This window comes from Anopheles marshallii, chromosome 3 (genome assembly GCF_943734725.1).
Source record: "Anopheles marshallii chromosome 3, idAnoMarsDA_429_01, whole genome shotgun sequence".
Lineage (NCBI taxonomy): Eukaryota > Metazoa > Arthropoda > Insecta > Diptera > Culicidae > Anopheles > Anopheles marshallii.
This window is the reverse complement of record NC_071327.1, coordinates 9,890,700-9,909,492: the sequence shown is the minus strand read 5'-3', so window position 1 is coordinate 9,909,492 and position 18,793 is coordinate 9,890,700. Positions and strand designations below refer to the sequence as shown.

At 44.6% G+C, this 18,793-nt stretch overlaps 2 protein-coding genes and 1 non-coding gene across 3 annotated transcripts in view; all 3 read left to right on the top strand.

Annotated features, from left to right (window-relative positions):
* Nucleotides 1-254: 254 nt before the first annotated feature.
* LOC128715914 (neuronal acetylcholine receptor subunit alpha-7-like) overlaps nucleotides 255-18,793 on the top strand; it is a 50,262-nt gene continuing 31,723 nt past the window's right edge. Inside the window, exon 1 of the mRNA XM_053810836.1 lies at nucleotides 255-405. Coding sequence (XP_053666811.1) covers nucleotides 255-405 — 151 coding nt within the window. The remainder of the gene's footprint in view (nucleotides 406-18,793) is intronic.
* On the top strand, nucleotides 683-1,573 carry LOC128715915 (uncharacterized). Its single transcript, XM_053810837.1, has one exon. The coding sequence runs from the start codon at nucleotides 683-685 to the stop codon at nucleotides 1,571-1,573; it is 891 nt and encodes a 296-aa protein (XP_053666812.1).
* On the top strand, nucleotides 2,096-2,167 carry Trnap-agg (transfer RNA proline (anticodon AGG)). Its single transcript has one exon. It is a non-coding gene; the product is annotated as a tRNA-Pro (tRNA).

Below are 18,793 nucleotides of genomic sequence, written 5' to 3'. Positions count from 1 at the left end.
CCATTGAAACGCCAGCAGCCGTACGTGCGAGCTCCGCTGGGACGGCGTACGAATCCTACGCCACAAACCGGCGCGCCGGCAAACATTCGGGGGACCAACGACAACGAAACATCCCTGAGCAGTATTGCGCATCGTGGGGCTCCACCTTTGGTCCGGAGGGAAGGGACACGGGTTCGGGCCATTGTCATTCGGCGTATCCTACGGACAGCGCAACGGTGGCTTGCTGGAAGTGACCTTGCGCATCGCACAACCCAATGAAGAAGATACTGATCATCGTGATCAAGATGATCAAAATGATATCGAAAATCATTATGCTGAATCGATATCATAACTTTCAGTGCTACAAACAGTTGAGGATATACAAGTGGATCATCGTGCTAATGCTGATAGCGAATTCTTCAATCTGTAAGTACTTTATGCGTAATTTTCAACTCATACCTTTTCCATCTCACTTATTCGTCTTTGTTGTATTGTTATTGGGGAATTCCCTGTCCATGTCAGATGTGAATTCGAGGGACGCGAGAACGTTTGCGGTTGCGAGTGTTTGTGTGATTCGTTGCTATCAGCTATGGTACAGCTGCTACAGCTGGACATAATTACTGTAATACTATCAGTTGGTCGAGATGCTTTATATAGAACCGCCGTCGAACCGCAGTCACGGTGAACCAGTACCACGAGCAGCATGTGCAAACAAGAGCTACTTTTTGTAGTGTTTTTCGCAGTGATTATCGATAGCAGTGTTTCGCTGCGAGCAAAGCGCCAATTTTTTGCTCCACCAGCGGAGTGCGTTATATCCCGCGCCGACATAGACGAGCTGGTGCAGCTCACCAAGCTGGTCGATGGCCGTAGATCGTCTCGGAAGCGTCCTCCCAGTGGTAATCCCACCCCGATAGACAACACCGACGAGTGTAGTCGTAAGCTTCGCGAGTTCAAAACGACCATCCAAGATGTGCTCGCACGGTACGGCACGATGCAGAAATCGTACATAACGGCCAACCAGTACGAGTTGCTCAAAGCCCAGCAGGAGACCGAACTGACCGATCTGATGCGCCGGGTGGATGGTTTGGAGCGTGAAGTCGAGCAGCGGTTTCAGGCAGAAATTGAACGGCTGCGCAACAGTTTGCAGACGCTGAAGCAACGCTTGAACGATAAGCTGCGGCAGCTGGAACAGGAAAGGGCCGTGGGTCGCCGGGCACAGGAGGCCCTTTGCGTGGGGTACATCCAGGGTGAAAATATTGAGGAAGCCGTCAAAATATACCGGGCCTTGAATGGGACCTACGATATAGTGCGGCTCACGAACGACACCTACCAAATGGACGCAGACGGTGTGGGTGCGTTAGTAGCGTTTTACGAAGGGCTTCGTGAGGATGCGCAGAAGTTTGGTACAATCGCTGGCTACGAAATGTTGCATTCGCATTTGGATCGCAACAATCAGCTCAACCGGGAACGGAGTAGGATCATCTTCCATTCGCTGGTTGGGCTGGAACATTATTACACCAACCCGGTAGATATTAACCGTGTGCAGGTTTTGCGTGTGAAAATGATTGATAAATTGCAGTCTTTTGTCGGTTGAATCACTTCCAGTGTGAAATTATAAATTAGATTGTACCATTCGATGAATAAAAATATTATTATAGCAGAATTAATGGAATTCCATACAGTAAAGATCATTGTTTTTATCAAACAATAATAATTTTACTTCCATATTTTTTTCTGAACCAGATTATCTCTTTTTAACACAAAATAATTAAAAATAAGCAACCACTTAACTTGTTGCAAACATCATCGAATTCTTTTATAAAGATCTTAATAACAAAGTACAAAATAAAAAAAAAATACTCGCAACCAGTCTTGTTGTATGCGGAAAGACCACTGTGCACTCATCCCTTCCCAAAACGTGACGGCTCTCTCGCACAGCATTCACGCTCTCACGCATCCGCCTTTGTTCGGCGCTCTATGCTCACGGGCGGCATTTCGAGCAAATACCCACGATTCGCAGCACCCCTAAATTTCGAGCAGTGTTCTCGTTTCGTGCAAGTTCGATTGAGTGAGAGCATTTGTTTTTGTTGCGTACTCGATGCGAGCTCTCTCGACGGGCTCGTTGGTCTAGGGGTATGATTTTCGCTTAGGGTGCGAGAGGTCCCGGGTTCAAATCCCGGACGAGCCCACCTGCTTGAAGCAACTCTCCTTTTTTACAACCCATCTTTTTACGACTCCCCTGGTGTTTTTATGGCGATAAAATATAGTTCTTTGTTATTTATTGGATGATAGTTTCCCTAATAATGGCATGGGATGGTAGTTTGAATAATTATTCAGGCACACATACACACATGCGTGGATTGACAAAAACACACTTGATACACTTGAGATAAATTGAAGAGCTTACCGAGCTGAGGCTTTTCCCCATCGAGAAAAACGGCATGTAGTCGGGCATACCCCCGGCAGTGCTTACGTCAATCGCTAAGCTCTGAAAATTTCTACGCATTGTTTCGCATGGTTGAAATCGAAGGAGAAGGCACTGTTGACGTTTGTGAAGACGAAGGATACCGAACCGTGTGTGGGCCGCGAACTGTATCTTTCTCGCATTCCACCGGGCCGAAGCAAAGTATCATGTTCTGGTGGCTCAAAGTGTTCTCGACCAAAAGAAAACAAAAAAAAAAACAAACACCCAGCCGCCCAGTGTTGGGGTGGCAGTGTGGGTACAACATTAAACGGATTCGTTATTTATTCATGCCAACCCATGTACCAGTGTAATAATACTTATGTGGTAAGCCGTCCGGTTCGGAGCTTTCGGAGTCTGTTTCGGGCCCTTTCCCACCGCCCATCCCCCATCCGGCGCTTTCTGGCCGCTTATGCTGGTGGTTGGTGTAACACCCCTTACTGATGCGCGCATGTCATCGAGGTGCAAAAAATCTGGATCTTCGACCCGGGTGAGGTTTTCTCTCTGTTTTCGTGTTTCTCTTTGAGACATTCACTGAATATGACGGGCCTAAATTATTAATACCCATGCCGGGGATTGTTTGCTGGCGAGAAACCGAGGCTGCAACACCGAAGCTTCACAGCAGCCTGCGGTTGGGGAGGGGGTTGGTTTGTGGGAGCGAAGGGTGGGAAATTTGGCAACAATCTGGTGAAAGAAGTGACTGCCTAGATGTGCGAGTGCTTTTTGGCGAAGGTGTAATAAATATGAGCCACCTACACACCCCGGGGGCAACCATTACGGGCTAAATGGCGACGAATGCTCAACGACCGTGCGCCTGCCGCAAGAAATGCGCTGCACCACCAACGTTTGTTTATTTGCGGAGGATCGGCTGCAATTTGCTAAAAATACGCCGCCGGAAATAAGAAGGAATTCTTCAGTGGGGCGGCGAGCGGGTAGGTAGGCTGGGGTGTGTGGGTAGAGGGTTGATAAGGATTTGCTGGAACGCTGCCAGCAGAACTATGCCGAGGATTGGAATGTTGCTCTCTTGGCTGCTCATCATTCCCAGGGCCCGGAGGCAAAAGGCCCAGCCCCCCGTATCCCTGTCCGGCATACCGTATCGATACACGGTGGCTATTATGCAACAGGCACTGTCTGAGTGGCAGAGGAAAAAGCAACAAGCCGGTACCGCACAATTCCTTCCACCGGCTGCTTGGAATTCCAAAGCCGGCGATAAAGAGGGTACGAGATGGATGACTCTTGACGGTTGGTTGGGCCCGGTTATACGGACACGGCACGACTGGCTTTCGATCGATACGACCAGGCAAGGGACGACGATTTGCGCGGGGCACAAAACCCCGTAAACTTCGTCTTTCGGGTCGGCGGCACGCCTTTTGTGCGCCTGCCGATAGGAAGAATAAGGACGTGCCGGAGTGGATTTATGAAGATACCTCCTTTTACAAGACACAGTAGCAATTCAGCACTGATTCGATGACCCCGTACAGGGAGGAAACCAATCGAATCTAATCGAGAGGCAATGAGCTATTTATAATGGTTCAGAGATCTGTCCCCCGAGACCGACCGTGTACCGTGGTGCAGCACCGGCAGACCACCGGCTGTCTCCTGCTTGTTGCAACGATGCTTTATCCGTAGATGACATCCTTCGGTTGAGTGAAGGACTTTTCACGGCAGTAATAAAACACTCACATTTCACCTCGATTTGGCCATCGGGACTTTTACCCGGTCGGGTTTGCTCTTATGTGTAGATGGGTGGGTGGGTGTGTGCAAAAAAGGTGTGATTGGGTTGAGGCTCAATACGTTCTGAAGCAGACACTTTACTTTATACTCCAGTGGTTAGATCATCATCCGAATTGGTTCGTTATTCATATCGTACCGAGAATGGGTTTTTTTTTTCACAGGCATTCTGAATGTTGCCATTTTTGCAGCCTGGTCATGGTATGCGGCAATAATAAAGAATCCATGCAAAGCATCGCAGCGGAATGCAGAGATTTGAGGACGTAATTTGTGCACACATATCGTAAGTGACTCCAATTTCCTGCTTCCAAAGCTATTGACACAATTGATAACAATCACCAACAGAAAGGTGAAAAAGTTTTTACTGGGGGGAAAAAAAATCCTCCCAACAGCTCTCCCAAACAGTAAATTTGCCAAACAGTTGCACACAAACCATGAGCACGCTTGAAAGGAGCGCAACAAACTTTGCAGCGTTTAGCCAACGGTGCTTGTGCTAAACTATCCACAAATGTATTACACGTGGCCCCGGAGTTCCACATACGGTGCTGGGGCCAGGTTAGTCTCTCGTGGGCACCGTGCAACCTCAACCTCACGAGGAACAAATTTTGTAACGCCATTACGACAGCTTTTGCCGCTGACGGTCCCCAAAGACTAGCGCTTAAATGTTTATCGCTGGCAGCTGCATTTTCAAGCAATTTGCTACCTTGTTGACCGACGCCCTCTGTTAGCGTACGGGGAGGAATGGAAGTTTAGTTGAGCTACTTTAAATTGCAAAAAAAAAAATGGCGAAAGTTGTAAATTCTAGGGTGAGTTGTGTAGGAAAGCTTAACTTTGAGTTTTTGTAAAATTTGAAGGCAATTTAATACAGCTTGAAACCAAAGTTGTAAAAATGTTATATTGCAGTATGGATCAAGAATAATGCTAAGATTTTATGTTATGTAAGAAAGTAGGTAAGTGTTAATAGGTTTTTAATGCTAAAACCTCCAAGAAATTTAAGCTTTTAAACTATTAATTATTTTAAAAAAGTTTTGAAAAACCTGGATTTTGTTTAAATATTCCTTAATCATACTTTTATAACATAAATGTCAAAGTAATTATTAAATTATTTTTTATTAAACATCGAAATACCTGGATTATGCTTTAATATATTCATATATTAAATATATTATATTCATAGTATCAGCTATGGTAGAATTTGTTTTTTTTCAAAAATTAATTTAAATAAAATTTTAATTGATCTGAATCTCTCCATTCAATTATTCATTCCATTATTCATATTCATGTAAGTAAAAATCTGCGTTCGATGTAGAAGGCGTTTAGTGTCCTTTTTAATTGTGTATTCTTGGTGTAAACGTGAAGCACCAGGCGTCTCCGTGCAGGTAACTGTCATATACGAAATTTGAAATTAAAAATTTTCAAATGCTAGTAAATTTTCTTTGAGTTTTTTATTTTTTCCCTTACCAGTTAATTTATCCTTATAACCAGTTAATTTATCATTCATTTTATCAGAAAATTAAGGGAAAAGAATAATAGTCAATGATAACATGTCAAAATTACACGAAAGAGCAAATTAACGACTGCTAATTTTGCCTTATTTAACTATTCAATCCGTTAAATTAAGGGTGATAATAATAATAGTTGATGGTTTAATAGTTTGCTTTTAAATTTAAATTCTGTGTGCATTTTATACGTACACTGCAACAGTCGATTTATACACTCTTTAAATAGTTGCACACAAACCAATGTGCGGAACTTTGCCAACAAACAAATGTCATTATGTTGCTACTTCTGGCGTAAATGAAGAACACAGCATAAGATTTCATCAGCAACCCGTTCGTTCGCCCCGCACCGTCCTGGCAGTGGGCAGGATCTTAATTAGCCGAAAGACCGGTCTTTGACGCTCACCGGTGGACACACCCGGATATTGTAGTATCCCTTTTTCATTTGCCAGCCGGACGCAGCGCTCGGGGCTGTGAGCTGCCTCGTCCACGGACACCTTACGGCTAACGAACTGCTTGAAACAAGGTGATGTGTATCGCATCGTGTGTGTCTGTGTGTTTGTGTGTCATTCTCGATGGAAGCTACATTGGGGACACATCATGCAGGCGTCCACAAACTTGAGCACATTCGCATTCAGTGCCCCTGGAGCTGTTTTATCTTTACTTTGGCGTACGCTGCCACTCACACACCCTTCTGCCCTTGTCCTGCGCGGGCGCCCGATTTTCCATTCCTTCCCGCGGGTGACATTTGTTTAGATGGGACTAGAAGTTTTCACCTTACCGGGAAACGGACGTACGGTGTGTTCATTAGATGGCAAACGCCTCAAGCTGGCTGGAACCTACATTTGCAATGCTTTCGCTGGTACGTGTTTTATGAAGCATGGGATTTATAATACGTAAGTGTATTACATGGCTCAAAACGCGACCACTGCTTAGTCGAATTTTGCGCCAAACTCTGCTCTTTGCCTTCAGTGTGCGTTTCGGCGGAAATATGTCTACAACCGTTTCAATATTGCATGACCCAAACTGTGAGCAGGCCGTTTAAACTTAACAGCTTCCAACGCCGACGGTCCATTAGTGGTACCGATCGATGGAAAAGATTTATGCCAAACCGTAGCCAATATGTGCGGAAGCTGCAAATTTATGGAACAATTACCACCAAGTGCCACATTTATCTGATCCACCAGCGCTGGTCCAGTGCAGCGCGTGCTCCTGTGCAAACTCTGCCGGACGAATGGCTACACCGGTTAACTGTCACCTGGATGCTTTCGCATCCTGCCATGGCACACTAGCCACGAAATGTGTGTGTGTGTGTGCGGCCAAACGGGCACGTTTTCCGGTGGCACCATTCGTTCCTGTTCCGGCACCATTGTGTACCGTGCGCTAAGTGTACTCATTAAAATAATTAAAACATAAACAAAACCCCGCTCCCGCATGGGAGGTTTTTGCTGCTGGTTGCGCAAAGGGGAACGAAGCACCACCATGCGGGACACTTTTCGGTTTGCCAACCAATTTTCACTGGCCGCAAGCACGGGGTGCATGGGTTTGAGGTTATGTTTTTAGTGCATGCACTTAATAAAAACAATAGGGGAGAACGAAAATTTAATTTGGCTGATGTGTGTTAGCGTGAGATTTTGAATAATTGAAGCAGAAAAGTTTCGTGTTACAAATACAACGAGCAAATAATTGTAAAAAAAACGAACTTTATTTTGTTTTTTTTCCTGAAGTTCTTAAATCCAACTGAGAGAATTAACTCTCCTTTTGTTTGGACACTTCAAGCTAAGATAATTTTCTGTGTTGATTTCCTTGGTTTTATTTACCTTAAAGCTGAAAAATTTTCTTTACTATATATGAATGATCGATTCATTGTATTCTTCTCTAAGCCTACTGCGTGGAGACCCTGTTCATTATTATAGCTTGTGGTCTGTCATTGGACATAAGAGAAGATTATGTTGTAATTAAGAGTTTACTATCCCTGGATTTTTATTTGGTGATTTAGTGATTGAGTGGATCAGAGTTGATTTTTTGTTTCCATGACAATTTTCTTCGTATGTGTGCGGAAAAAAGCAAGAAATTCAAAGTAATCAGAAATAAGACAAATGAATAGCATCATATTAGAACAAGTCCTGGGCAAATATTGGTTTGCAAAAATGAAAAATTGATAACGAGGAAAATTACGATCACTGCGAAGTACCGGAAACCGATAGACACATGATTTTTGAGTGTACCAAGCACAATCTACCATTGAGGATATCATTTGATGAATTGAAAAAGCATAGGAAAGATGGAGATGGGAAAGTTAAGGAAATTGTAAATTTCGTAAAATTAAACTAAATTTCTAAAAAGCCAAATCCAAACATAAATCCAAATTAAGCGAAATTTACCACTAACTAACTAACTCGACAATATGACTCTTTGAAGTCGAGAAACAATCAAAAAATTAAGATAAATCTCTGAATATGAACGGATGAGCATAGTGCAGCCAGTCATAGGAGGATACAGTTCTTACTCGAATGGGAACCAAAAATACCATTTTATGGGATTTTGAAATTCAATAATAATTTATCATTATTTATGAAATTTTTTTCAATTTCTGTATCTTGCTTTATTGTAGTACTGGTTTGGAGAGTTCTTCGAAAGTCTTAATGATCTTTTTCTGATAATTTGTCTAACATATTTTCTTTCAAGATCGCTTGAGCGAAATAAATTAAATAAAATCTATTTTTCTTTCTTTTTGTAACTGCTCTAAACACAGTTTGCCAACAAGTCAAAGTGATACTTGTCGTAATAACGACCAGACGAAATTAACGGTTAAAGAAATCTCAAATTACAAAGGAATTTTCACTCGTTTCTTTGTATTGAAACTCACAATTGGAGCTTTCCAACATTGAACAAAAAGCAGAAAGTATTCGTATACGTTTTTTATGCTGTTTCATTCCATGTTTCTCTACGGATGAAGGACATTTAAAGAGAATAACTCAAAAAAGACTTAACATGAAATATTACCTTAAACCATGATCCTAATTTTAAACGCAGCAGTGCCTCTCCACGTTTTGTCGACATGCGATTATACTCCTTATACCAATATGTGCCCATGCTCTGTATGTAGATTGAATGTAGCTGTTGAAGAATCGCACAGATAAATGAAGCTTCGTTTTAGCCAGCAACCATTTCACCAAGGACGGAACCTTGCTTCATGCCGTTTCACATACAGAAACACACACACACACATGCATACCGCAGCTTAAACAAACCTATCTAACTAATGAACAGACCCCTCCTGCAGTTTAGCGCTTGTGAGACACCAAAAAAAATAAACTGGGACACGCGGGACAAACTAACAAGTAAAAACAGTAACAAACGCAACAAACGATTCATAAAAGTATGCAGCTAAGGCAGCAGTTGGAAATCTTTACGATATGTGTGGGTGGTTTTTTTTCTTCTATCACTATCATATGATACATCCACTTTCGTCCTTCGGTGCAAGGTTTTCTTGAGCGAAATCCCATGACAGGACAATGGCCCCTCTATCCACAGGGGAATGAGACATGGTGACACACATACGCCCCACCCGCATGTTCGCTGTACGTGGGCGCTTCGCTGCAATAAAACCAGGCTGCATTTGTGCACCGAACGGATGGGAAGGAGAATTTCTCCGCGAGGAACAATTTCTTTGTCTTCCGGCCACATCTGCTGCTGTTACGGCGATTTCCAGATAGCAGGCACGCGCTTGCGGTGTGCACGGCATCCACGGTTTTGCATGTGAACCGCAAAAACTCTGCCTCGGTGAAGATGCACGGCTCACAGCAGCACAGCTCCTGGGCGAGTAGAATCGGAATTGTCATGCACTTAGCAATGGCGCATATGGAGCATATGTGTGTTTCTCTGGCTTTGTTTCACCCATAGCTTTTTTATTCACGCCCCAACACCTTGATAATGTTCATAAATTGGCACAAATTTAATCAACACGGTGGCAGCGGTGGCTGGCACGGTTTCGGACCGATCAGAATTGAGAGATTGCAACACATTATGCTCGCTGGGACCATTAAAGTGTGGGGCCGCTTTCAAAGCCGGCCTTTCACACGCGCTAGGATGGCTGTATCTTTATGCCACTTGCTTGAAGCAGTCTGAAGTCACTACGGGACACTACGTCTCTACGATAAAAGATTGAACTCTAGCCCCCCGGTCAGTCGGATACTTATCATCAGTCGGGGTTTGTCCACATAATGCTTCTCTGCTAGCCTCAAGCCACCCGCACACGATACTCACAAATCCCATTCAATTAATTGCATTACACGCTCTATTTATTCATTCGCTACATCATAATTAATACGCATGGGTTGGCATGGTTTTTGTGGTGATTGCGTGTAGAGTTGGCCCGTGCCAGTGGCTGAAAGCGAGACGTCTTCATTCAGCCCGGTCGGCACATGGTGTTGACGGTACTGGCGTGGTGGGTGATAACGGCCACTCGACGCTCCCATTCATGGGACGCAAACTAATCGCGTAAAAATGATAATCGATCCACTTCACCGAACGACAGCGAACGTTGGTTGAAGTGTATACCACCAGACCTGATACGGAACCAGGGATAAAACGATCCTGCGAATGGCTTTTTAAGGGTGATTCTTCCCCGGCCGTTTGTAAGCGTTGCGTCACATTATTAAAGCATTATTATTTGCCACCATTTTGAGTGGCCGCTGGTGCTTTGCGCTCTGTAATTATCAGCAAATTGTTCCTGGAAATGTTTCTAACTATTGCAATGCTTTCAGTAGACACCGAAACTTCAATTAATTATTGAAACTCAAGTCATTTAACCACCCATCGGGGTTTGCACACAAGTTCCAACGCTTTAGACCCCGCTGGAAAACAATAGTAAATTGCATTTAAGGGCTTTACGTCAGTGGAATACTTGACCGACATTGTGCAGGAGAGAGTTCCCTTCGGCGGTTAGGTAAAACAAATAGTTTATGATGAAAATTAAATAATTCGGAATAGTTCCCCATCCGCCTTCCACAACCATTTCCATCAGGAAGGAACACCATTCACCGAACTCTGTCCGATCACCGAATGGTTGCTGATATGTTGCAGCTTTATGATTAATGTCCGGTACGATGGAGAACTCCTCCTACGGCGATAAAATAGTGATTGAAGTCTGCAATCGAAAGCAATACAGCCAATAAATGTGAAACATTCAATCGGATTTTACGTCGATTTGCTCTGCATCACCACAAATGAACGTTTAGTAGTTGTACCTTGGTACTGCTTCACATTTGCTTTTCCATTCAGCACATTCCGCAACCGTATACTGGCCATACCGAAGGACCTACGTAGAGAACGGATGCTTCGTACGCTTTAATATCGACACAACCCCAACACACCACAGAAAGGAACCGTTCCTGGCGATGTTCCAATGGATGCCCACGCACTACGCCTTCCCGAAAACCCGAGTTACGATGAGAATATGGTTTTGTTTGCTCCTTTTCTTGGCAACCCGTGTGGGAACGGGGCCCGGTCGTCGTCATTCATCGATCGGTGTTGCATAACATCCGGGATTTTGCTGGGCCTGCTGGGCCTCGTCGAAACGATACATCGTACCCGTCCCGTCGCGCTTTCGAGGGTTGTACCACCCTTACCGGGTGTTTTGTTTGTGTGGGTTTTTTGGGGTGTGCACTTTAGACTTGTATTAAAATGAATGACTGTCATCAATCATTGCCAGCGGAGCACTATGCAGACGCTGTGGCTCATTCACCCGTGACCGGATCGGTTATGGTGGTGACGTGACGCGAGCTTTTTCCAGCGCTTTTGTGTGACCCCCGCAGCATCCGAGATTCCATAAAACTAAGCACCCCCGAAACTGTCCCCACAGTTTCCCTGCCAAGGATGGGGGTGAATCGTGCTTAGGAATTGATAACAATCGATGATAAGAGTTTATTTTTTCCAATAGCGTGACACTTAGTAATATTCCCGTTTGTTTATGTCCTTTGCCTATTCCTATTCTGATGCCTAAGCTACACTTTTCAAAAACCAATCGTTATGCTATAACTGTAGGAAATTATTCACCAAAAAAAATAATAACAAATGCAATAAATGATTTGCGTAAAAACTTGCAAACCATCCCACCTGCAGGAAAGCTCTCCCACTCGAAGCATCCAAATGTTGGGTCCGGAATTCTGCCGCTAATCCTCCGCGTGAAGACCTTCCGGCTGAAATCCGTTCAGCGGTGCCGTCGTGAACGCGCGCGCGTGTGTGTTTGTGCGAATATTCTTCGCATACCAGCGCATACGCAACGGCACGACAGGATTAGACGCTTAAAGCCTTAAAGAGACCGACAACCGACCCTTTACATTTCGCACCGCACAGCATCCGGTCGGCTTTGATCTGTGGGGAATCATTTAATTTCCATTCAGGTCGAGAAATTCGCTATTTGCAAGGATTGGTTGGTGTTGTTGGTGATATTTTCGTTGCGCGCATAAACGAACGCTAAGGAGTCTTGAGGGAAATGTTCGATCACTGTCGCCGCCATGTGTCGGGGTAGCTTTTAAAGCTTTTTTTTGGGTGGGGGGGTGGGGGGGTTGGGGGAGGACGCGTGTACGGATATGGTACGCTCAGTTTTATCGATTGGTTTGGCTGTATGCAGAAACGGTGCTAAACATTGTTTCCTTCAACTCGTTCGGTCTGGTTAAACTTTGGCTTCCTTTCGGTTTGTTGCGTCCTTTCTCGCACTTCCCGTCCCGGTGGTTGTCTGGTTGGTTTAACATCGTCGACATTTTGGCCCCTTGCCCATGCCCATTACAATAAACCACCGATGGTTGGCGGTCCCTGTGGAGGTTACCGGTACGAATGGGATCCCGCCCGGGTTAAGATTCCGTTCCGAGCGAGCTTTCGTGCGGGTAAAAGTTATCGTAAAAGCGATCGAGTGTCGCTGGTGAAGGGAAAAGTTCGCAAGTGAAGGGAACGAACCGGGGAAACTTTGCTAATCAGAGCAAACCGGCAAGGTATGATTATCGTTGAAAATTACTTTGAACCGTAGCGGGAGCTTTTGGCACGGCGGAAAATGTTAATGTTTTGTATATTAATTTCTACACGCTTATTGTACCGCTTACTTATACTATTGTGAAGAACAATATTTTTTGTAGTTTGCAAATACAAATTTAAGTAAAATATTGTTTTGTCGGACATTCTTTCAAAACCCTCTCCACCAGCTGCTTCATCATATGCACCAAAAGATTGTCACATAAAACTAAGTGAAAGTGCGCACCGAGTATTGTGCCACTATGGCCATGCTTGGCGTAAGTAATGACTTCTACCCCCTTTGAGTAGAGGAGACATAACCAACAGCTGAAGCTAGAAACCACTGTGGAACGATTTTTTAGCTGCCTTCTGACAGATGCCTTTTTTCCCTATTACTTTCAACCGGGCACGACATTGCAGGGCGAAAGTTAAAATGGAGTTGAACGGAGTTTATGTTTGCACAAAGAAAAAGACGGGCCGTAAAAAATACAAACACACACACATCCACAGAGCATGGAAAGGATGCGGGTGGGTAGGTGGAAACGGAGCGCAGTGAGAGAAGATGGCTGGGTCCTGGACTTGATTTGCTTCGGTACGGGTACACTGGTAGCCTGGTTGTTGAGCCGTGATTCCTGGGCCCCGAGACGAGTTGTATTTAATAATGCACATGTTCTGCTACCATACTTACCTGTTAGCGAAAAGCCCCGGCCAAGAAGCGCCAGGGGGCAGAGGGGCAACCTTTTCCATTATCTACGATGGCCCCCGTGTTTACCTTTACAGTGGCTGTGACACGCGGCAACGGGCGAAAACGGCAGCCACAAGCGAGTTTCATTACAAGCAAGAAACAAGCAACCGATGTTTGATTGCAGGAATGGAACCAATGGTACACGGGTGTGACTCTTCGCTTTTACACAGTATCGTCGCGTGTAGTCCTCGCAAAACTCGTCCTCACCGCTCCAGTTTACCAACCCATAACGGTTTACAGAGTTTCCTCTTTGTTTCGTCGTTTTTTTTTTGTTGTTGTTGTTGTGTGTGTGTAATATTTATCTCAGTGGATGGGTGTTATTTGACATGGTAACAAATAAAAACAAGCCTGCCCCCGGGAGGGTGGCGCGAGGAACGGTGTGTGTGGCTGAGGATGCAGAAATGAAGAATTTTTCGTGCATGCACCAGACAATCTCGACCACGGTCTCTTCTGAGGGTGAGCACTTGAAGGTGGAGAAAATGAGCCCCCATCGCACACAAACACGGAAAACAAATTAGTGGTTTGTCAGTGTCACTTTTTCAAGCATCATTTCACCGTTTGCAGCAGTGGGAGGGGGGTTTCGGATTAGTTTTGCGTGAAGCAAGGTTTAGGCGGCGGGATGTATTGGAATTGAACAAGCGGTCTGGAAGTGGTTTTGTACGCTGGAATAATCAATACAAATGACCTGATTTGTGCAAACGGTTGAAAATGTTTGTGTTCGCCTTCGACATGCACTTGACGCATTTTGTACATGTAATGGTGGCGCAGGAACTCATTGATGAATGCTAAGTAATGTCCTTTTCGACATTCAATTCTTATCATTCTGTTCGACCACAGCATCAATTAATCATTGTTGCACACTTAAGAGAGAGTTCCTACTTGGCAGGTCACTCAAATTTAAACCTTTCATGACCAATTTCTACCATTCCTACCATTAGACGAACGACGAAAGCCTCTCGGTGCTTAATACTGAGACTAAAGTTACTGGTTGTACGACGTATGGACCTGTCTTTGGGCCAGGATGATTGCACTAGTGCAGTAGATGTACTAACTCTGCTGGGCCATTCTATGCTGGGCCATTCAAGAGTGTAAAAAAGCACAAAGTAAACCATGTTGCTTGTTTCAAACAAAGTTTTGGTCATATCTCTTCAATATTTAAACGGCTGTTTTGCTTACATAAATTTTCTAACGCATAACCAGCAAAGCTTCTGAGGCTGTGTAATTCTGTATGTAGACGCATCGAGGAATAGTGTCTCCTGACACGAGCAAGCTTCCCGCTAGGCATGAATGTGGGTTCTCTATGAAGATTATCTCCTTCAACAATCCAAAAAAATCCTTTAATTGTAATATGTACGAATTTGTTATGTTTGCGTTCACCAGTGTCTAACTAGTCTTGTATAACCCTTGTCTCACTTTGTAAAACAACAAGACTTTAATTACTCCTTCTCATCTAATTGTGAACTAATTAAATCAATAAACAAAAGACAAGTATTCTATTCTTCGAAGTTATTTTCGTTTTTTTATAATTAATGTCTGAACGTTAGGAAGAATAAATAAAAGCTTACAAACAACGTTAAAACACTTAGGAGACCTTGTCATCGTGCAGCTGTTGGATAGCAATATCAAAGAAATACTTTGTAAATGTAGTCTCATGTTGCGTTCATCTAAAAATTATTACACCAGATGAATATTGCAAACAAGCACTGGTTTTTTTTTTTAAACCAGTTCAGCAACAAAATGTGGCCCACTGATCGATTTGGCTCCCGGATGCTGTGACACAAAATTAAGAACTTCCGCTCGGCAGGCCCATCACCATTCGGTGACTTCACCGAAACCGCTCTAACCAGTGCAGATAAGAAACCCCAAACCATCGGCGTTGGTCGGATTGAAGTGAAAAGCGCACGACGGCATACGACGAGCTCAGCATTTCCCTGTACAACCATGCTGCGTAATCAGCATGTTGCAAACGAAGGGTACGGTAAAGGTTGGTTGGATTGGTTTAGGGAAACGAAAAGTAAAAGAAAAAAAACGTCCCCAGGACCAACGCGATGACAGCCACCTTGAGAGCGATTCTTGTGGATTGCTGCTGCTGCAGGAGGGGAAAATAAGCGAAAAATCGAAACATGCTGGCAAGAGGAACACGGTTGCAGTGCGAAAAAAGTACTGTAGAGGAAGTGGATATGGTGGTATTTGTGGCGGTCCAGATTCTGTCCCTTCTTCATTTTTCTCTACTCCATCCCACCCATCCCCCCAACCCGTATCGGGCCCCCTCCCCCTCAAAACACACCGGTACGAATGGTTATAATGGCGAAAGGGCAAGGGATGATCACGGGCCAGGTTGTGCGAAAAACCTTTTTGAGTAAATAAAGTATGATAGAAAAATAACAGTTGCCCCCGTATTTCCACCCCACCCGGATTCTGTGCCTACCGCTCCACAGCGCCTTTTTTGCCATCCGCACCACACCCGCACCACAGCATCCCTCCCGAATATGCCGGAGCATGCTGGATGAGACTTTGCGTGATGTTTTTTTATGATTTCGTTTTTGTTTGCTGCTGAAATTCAGTTTTTTGCGTTGCGTAGTGTAAACGAGATGGGTAGCAAGCAGGAGTGAAAAAGACGCCGATGAAATGTACCCCCCCATCCAAACCAAACGCTTCGGCGGCGATCCGGACGGATGGAAAATCAGCAGCTGTGTGTTGTTGGGTCAGAGAAAAAACGCAGCCTACTGCGAACCAGACCGCCTGCTAAGGGGATCCGGAATTTCTTGCATTCGGTCTTAGTTAGTTTTGCCTACATTCGACGCTGCTGTTGGTGCCCACGGCGATCCGGGCTAGCAACAATTTTTGCTGTGCTTTATATGTGCACGTCCGAGCGTCAGTGGAGGACACGCGAAAGGAAAGCGCAACAGCCGCAGGAGTTTGGAATTGAAAAGCCCAGTACGTTAAGGGAGAAACCCGGCTCGGACGTTCGGCTGGTGTGTGTGTGTGTGTGTGTGTGGTAAGTTTTTTTTTCGTAACAACAACCTGAAAGACACCTCAAAGCGTGCAAAGGCAAGTGTAAATGAGAGCGAAGGAAATGAAGGAGTTAAAAAATCACAAGCGTTTCTCGCCGCCGGGCCATACAGGTGCCACCGTAATGAAGACCCCGTAGACGAAATCGAGTCGACCGTACCGACCGAGTGGTTCCGTTTCGGGATCACTTCCGGTTATAGCGGGTAACGAGGTGGAATGCTTTTATTGGGGGATTTTTTTTCTTCCCCTCCCCTTCATCTGGATGTGCCATGATAAACGGCCAGTGCGGTCTGCTTTCGCTGAATGGGGTGATAAGGATTGGGCGTGCGAAGAAATGGAAGCTCAACCGCAAACGGGAATGCTACGTCACCGTAAGGTGACTGCAACATATTGGCAGCGGTTGTGGCCGGGGCATGGTAGAATAAATGAGTTAGAGCTTGCAGAAGATTTGCCTCTAGTGCTGAAGCTCTCCAGACCCTCGACATCGGCTAGCCACGACAGGTAGCGAACACTTGCGAGAGGATGTGGGGCCGTGTGTGGGGTTGTGTGTGATGGGATCATTAGTTTAATGACCTCATCCTGTTTTGTGTCACTTGGTGTACCGAGAGGTAGCATGAGCCAGTGTGTGTGTGTTTTTTTTTGCATTCTGCTCTCTACATTCAACTTGATGCAGCTGTGGTTGTAGGTTGCAACCGGAACAATCTGTCGCAGGTGTTAATGAGACGATACCGATTGTATTCCATTTCTACCCCATTAGTTTTCTAGGTTGTTTGAAGCGTGCTACACGAGGTAGAATCTATTAATAAAGAGTTAAACATATTGAGAATTGCAACAGATGCGTAAGGTTCTGTAATGATTATTATTATTTTCTAAATAAATAAATAAAACAATCAAACAAATCGCTTACGTAAAGCCTAAACCTAAACTCTATTCATTCTTTAACTAGCCACAACTAAGGAGGGATTCGAAATCGAAATTCGGATCGAAACGTTATGTTTGTGTAACTGATTTATTGCTTTAACATAGACGATAATGTATTAAATTTTTCATCCACACCTAAGTTAAGTTCGCTTTCAATTATTGGCTACCAGGTCTGGTCTGGTTAGAATTTTGATTTGGAACTCCACGAATCCTGACGTTAAATATGACCTCATTGCTTGCGCTGGTCACGTTTTCGCCGTCAGGAAGGTGGAATCACTTCTCATCCATTTATTTATTCCTCGACATAATCGATGACCAGCAGTGATCGTGGCGAACGAAATGATGCCTGTACGTGTAAACGTAGTGCGTTACCGTATCGGCAACGCGTCTCCTCCCAATCGTTTGATCTCCCGCGTGTACAGTTGTGCCCGGTATGGTGCTTTGGGGAAAAATAAAACGACAAACCGACCGTGCCCCATTTCGTGCGCCGTCGAAAGGAAAACACCATCTTCACATACCGCTCCACCTGGCAAACAACAACGTACAAAGAGCGACACGAAAATACATCGCGTCGAGTGAAACGTGCCGCAAGTAAAACCGGTGAAGTAAACGAAGTGAGTGAAGTTCTCCGTCCGACCAAAAAAAAAGGGATTCATCTGTACAATGGCATGTCATCGACGGGCCACGTGAACGGCCTTTCGGTCAATAAGGCCCCACAAATGATGCGAGGTTGTGCTGGTGCAGATTGGCCCCCGCAGTTCACCTTTTGAATGCTGAGCACGGATTTTTGGTCCTTGGGGGTTGTTTTTTTTTCATTCTCTCACTCTGCCAACCGGCGTAAGGGGCAAAGCGGTGTGGGACACCTTAAGAAAGAAGGAGGAAAATATTGTCCCTTTTATGAAACGGAATCGTCGAATTACCTACTTCTTTCCGCACGGGTTGTGATGGCCATCGGCTTTTCCGTCGAAGTGGTTTAGGGGATGAATTATGAGCGACTTTATTCGCTTTCTTTTGGGACGGTCAGCTATCTTCTTCGTCTGCCGTGTAGTTTATTGGGCTTTGTAGCCCAAGAATATTCAACAATGGTTGGCAATTTTGTTTTTTTTTTGTGGCTGCGAGTTTTCACGACTGGATAAGATGATTTGGGGTTAAGTGCAAGTTGTGAAAAAAACGATAGCTTTAAATAACTCTACTGCCTAGAGCGTATTGGTGACTGTGAAATTCTACATATTAAACGTAATGAAATATCTTCACAAGTTACCGTTTTAACAAATCTTATCATTACTATTAACGTTATTGGTCAATCCAAGGCCAAACCGTTTGTTTCTGTTGCAATGGAGTTAATTTTTCAATTTAGAATTACTGTCGGTCGCTACCTTCCATGGCAGCATCATTAATTCACCTCTGGATCCGTTTGCGATGGAGGCGCCCGGT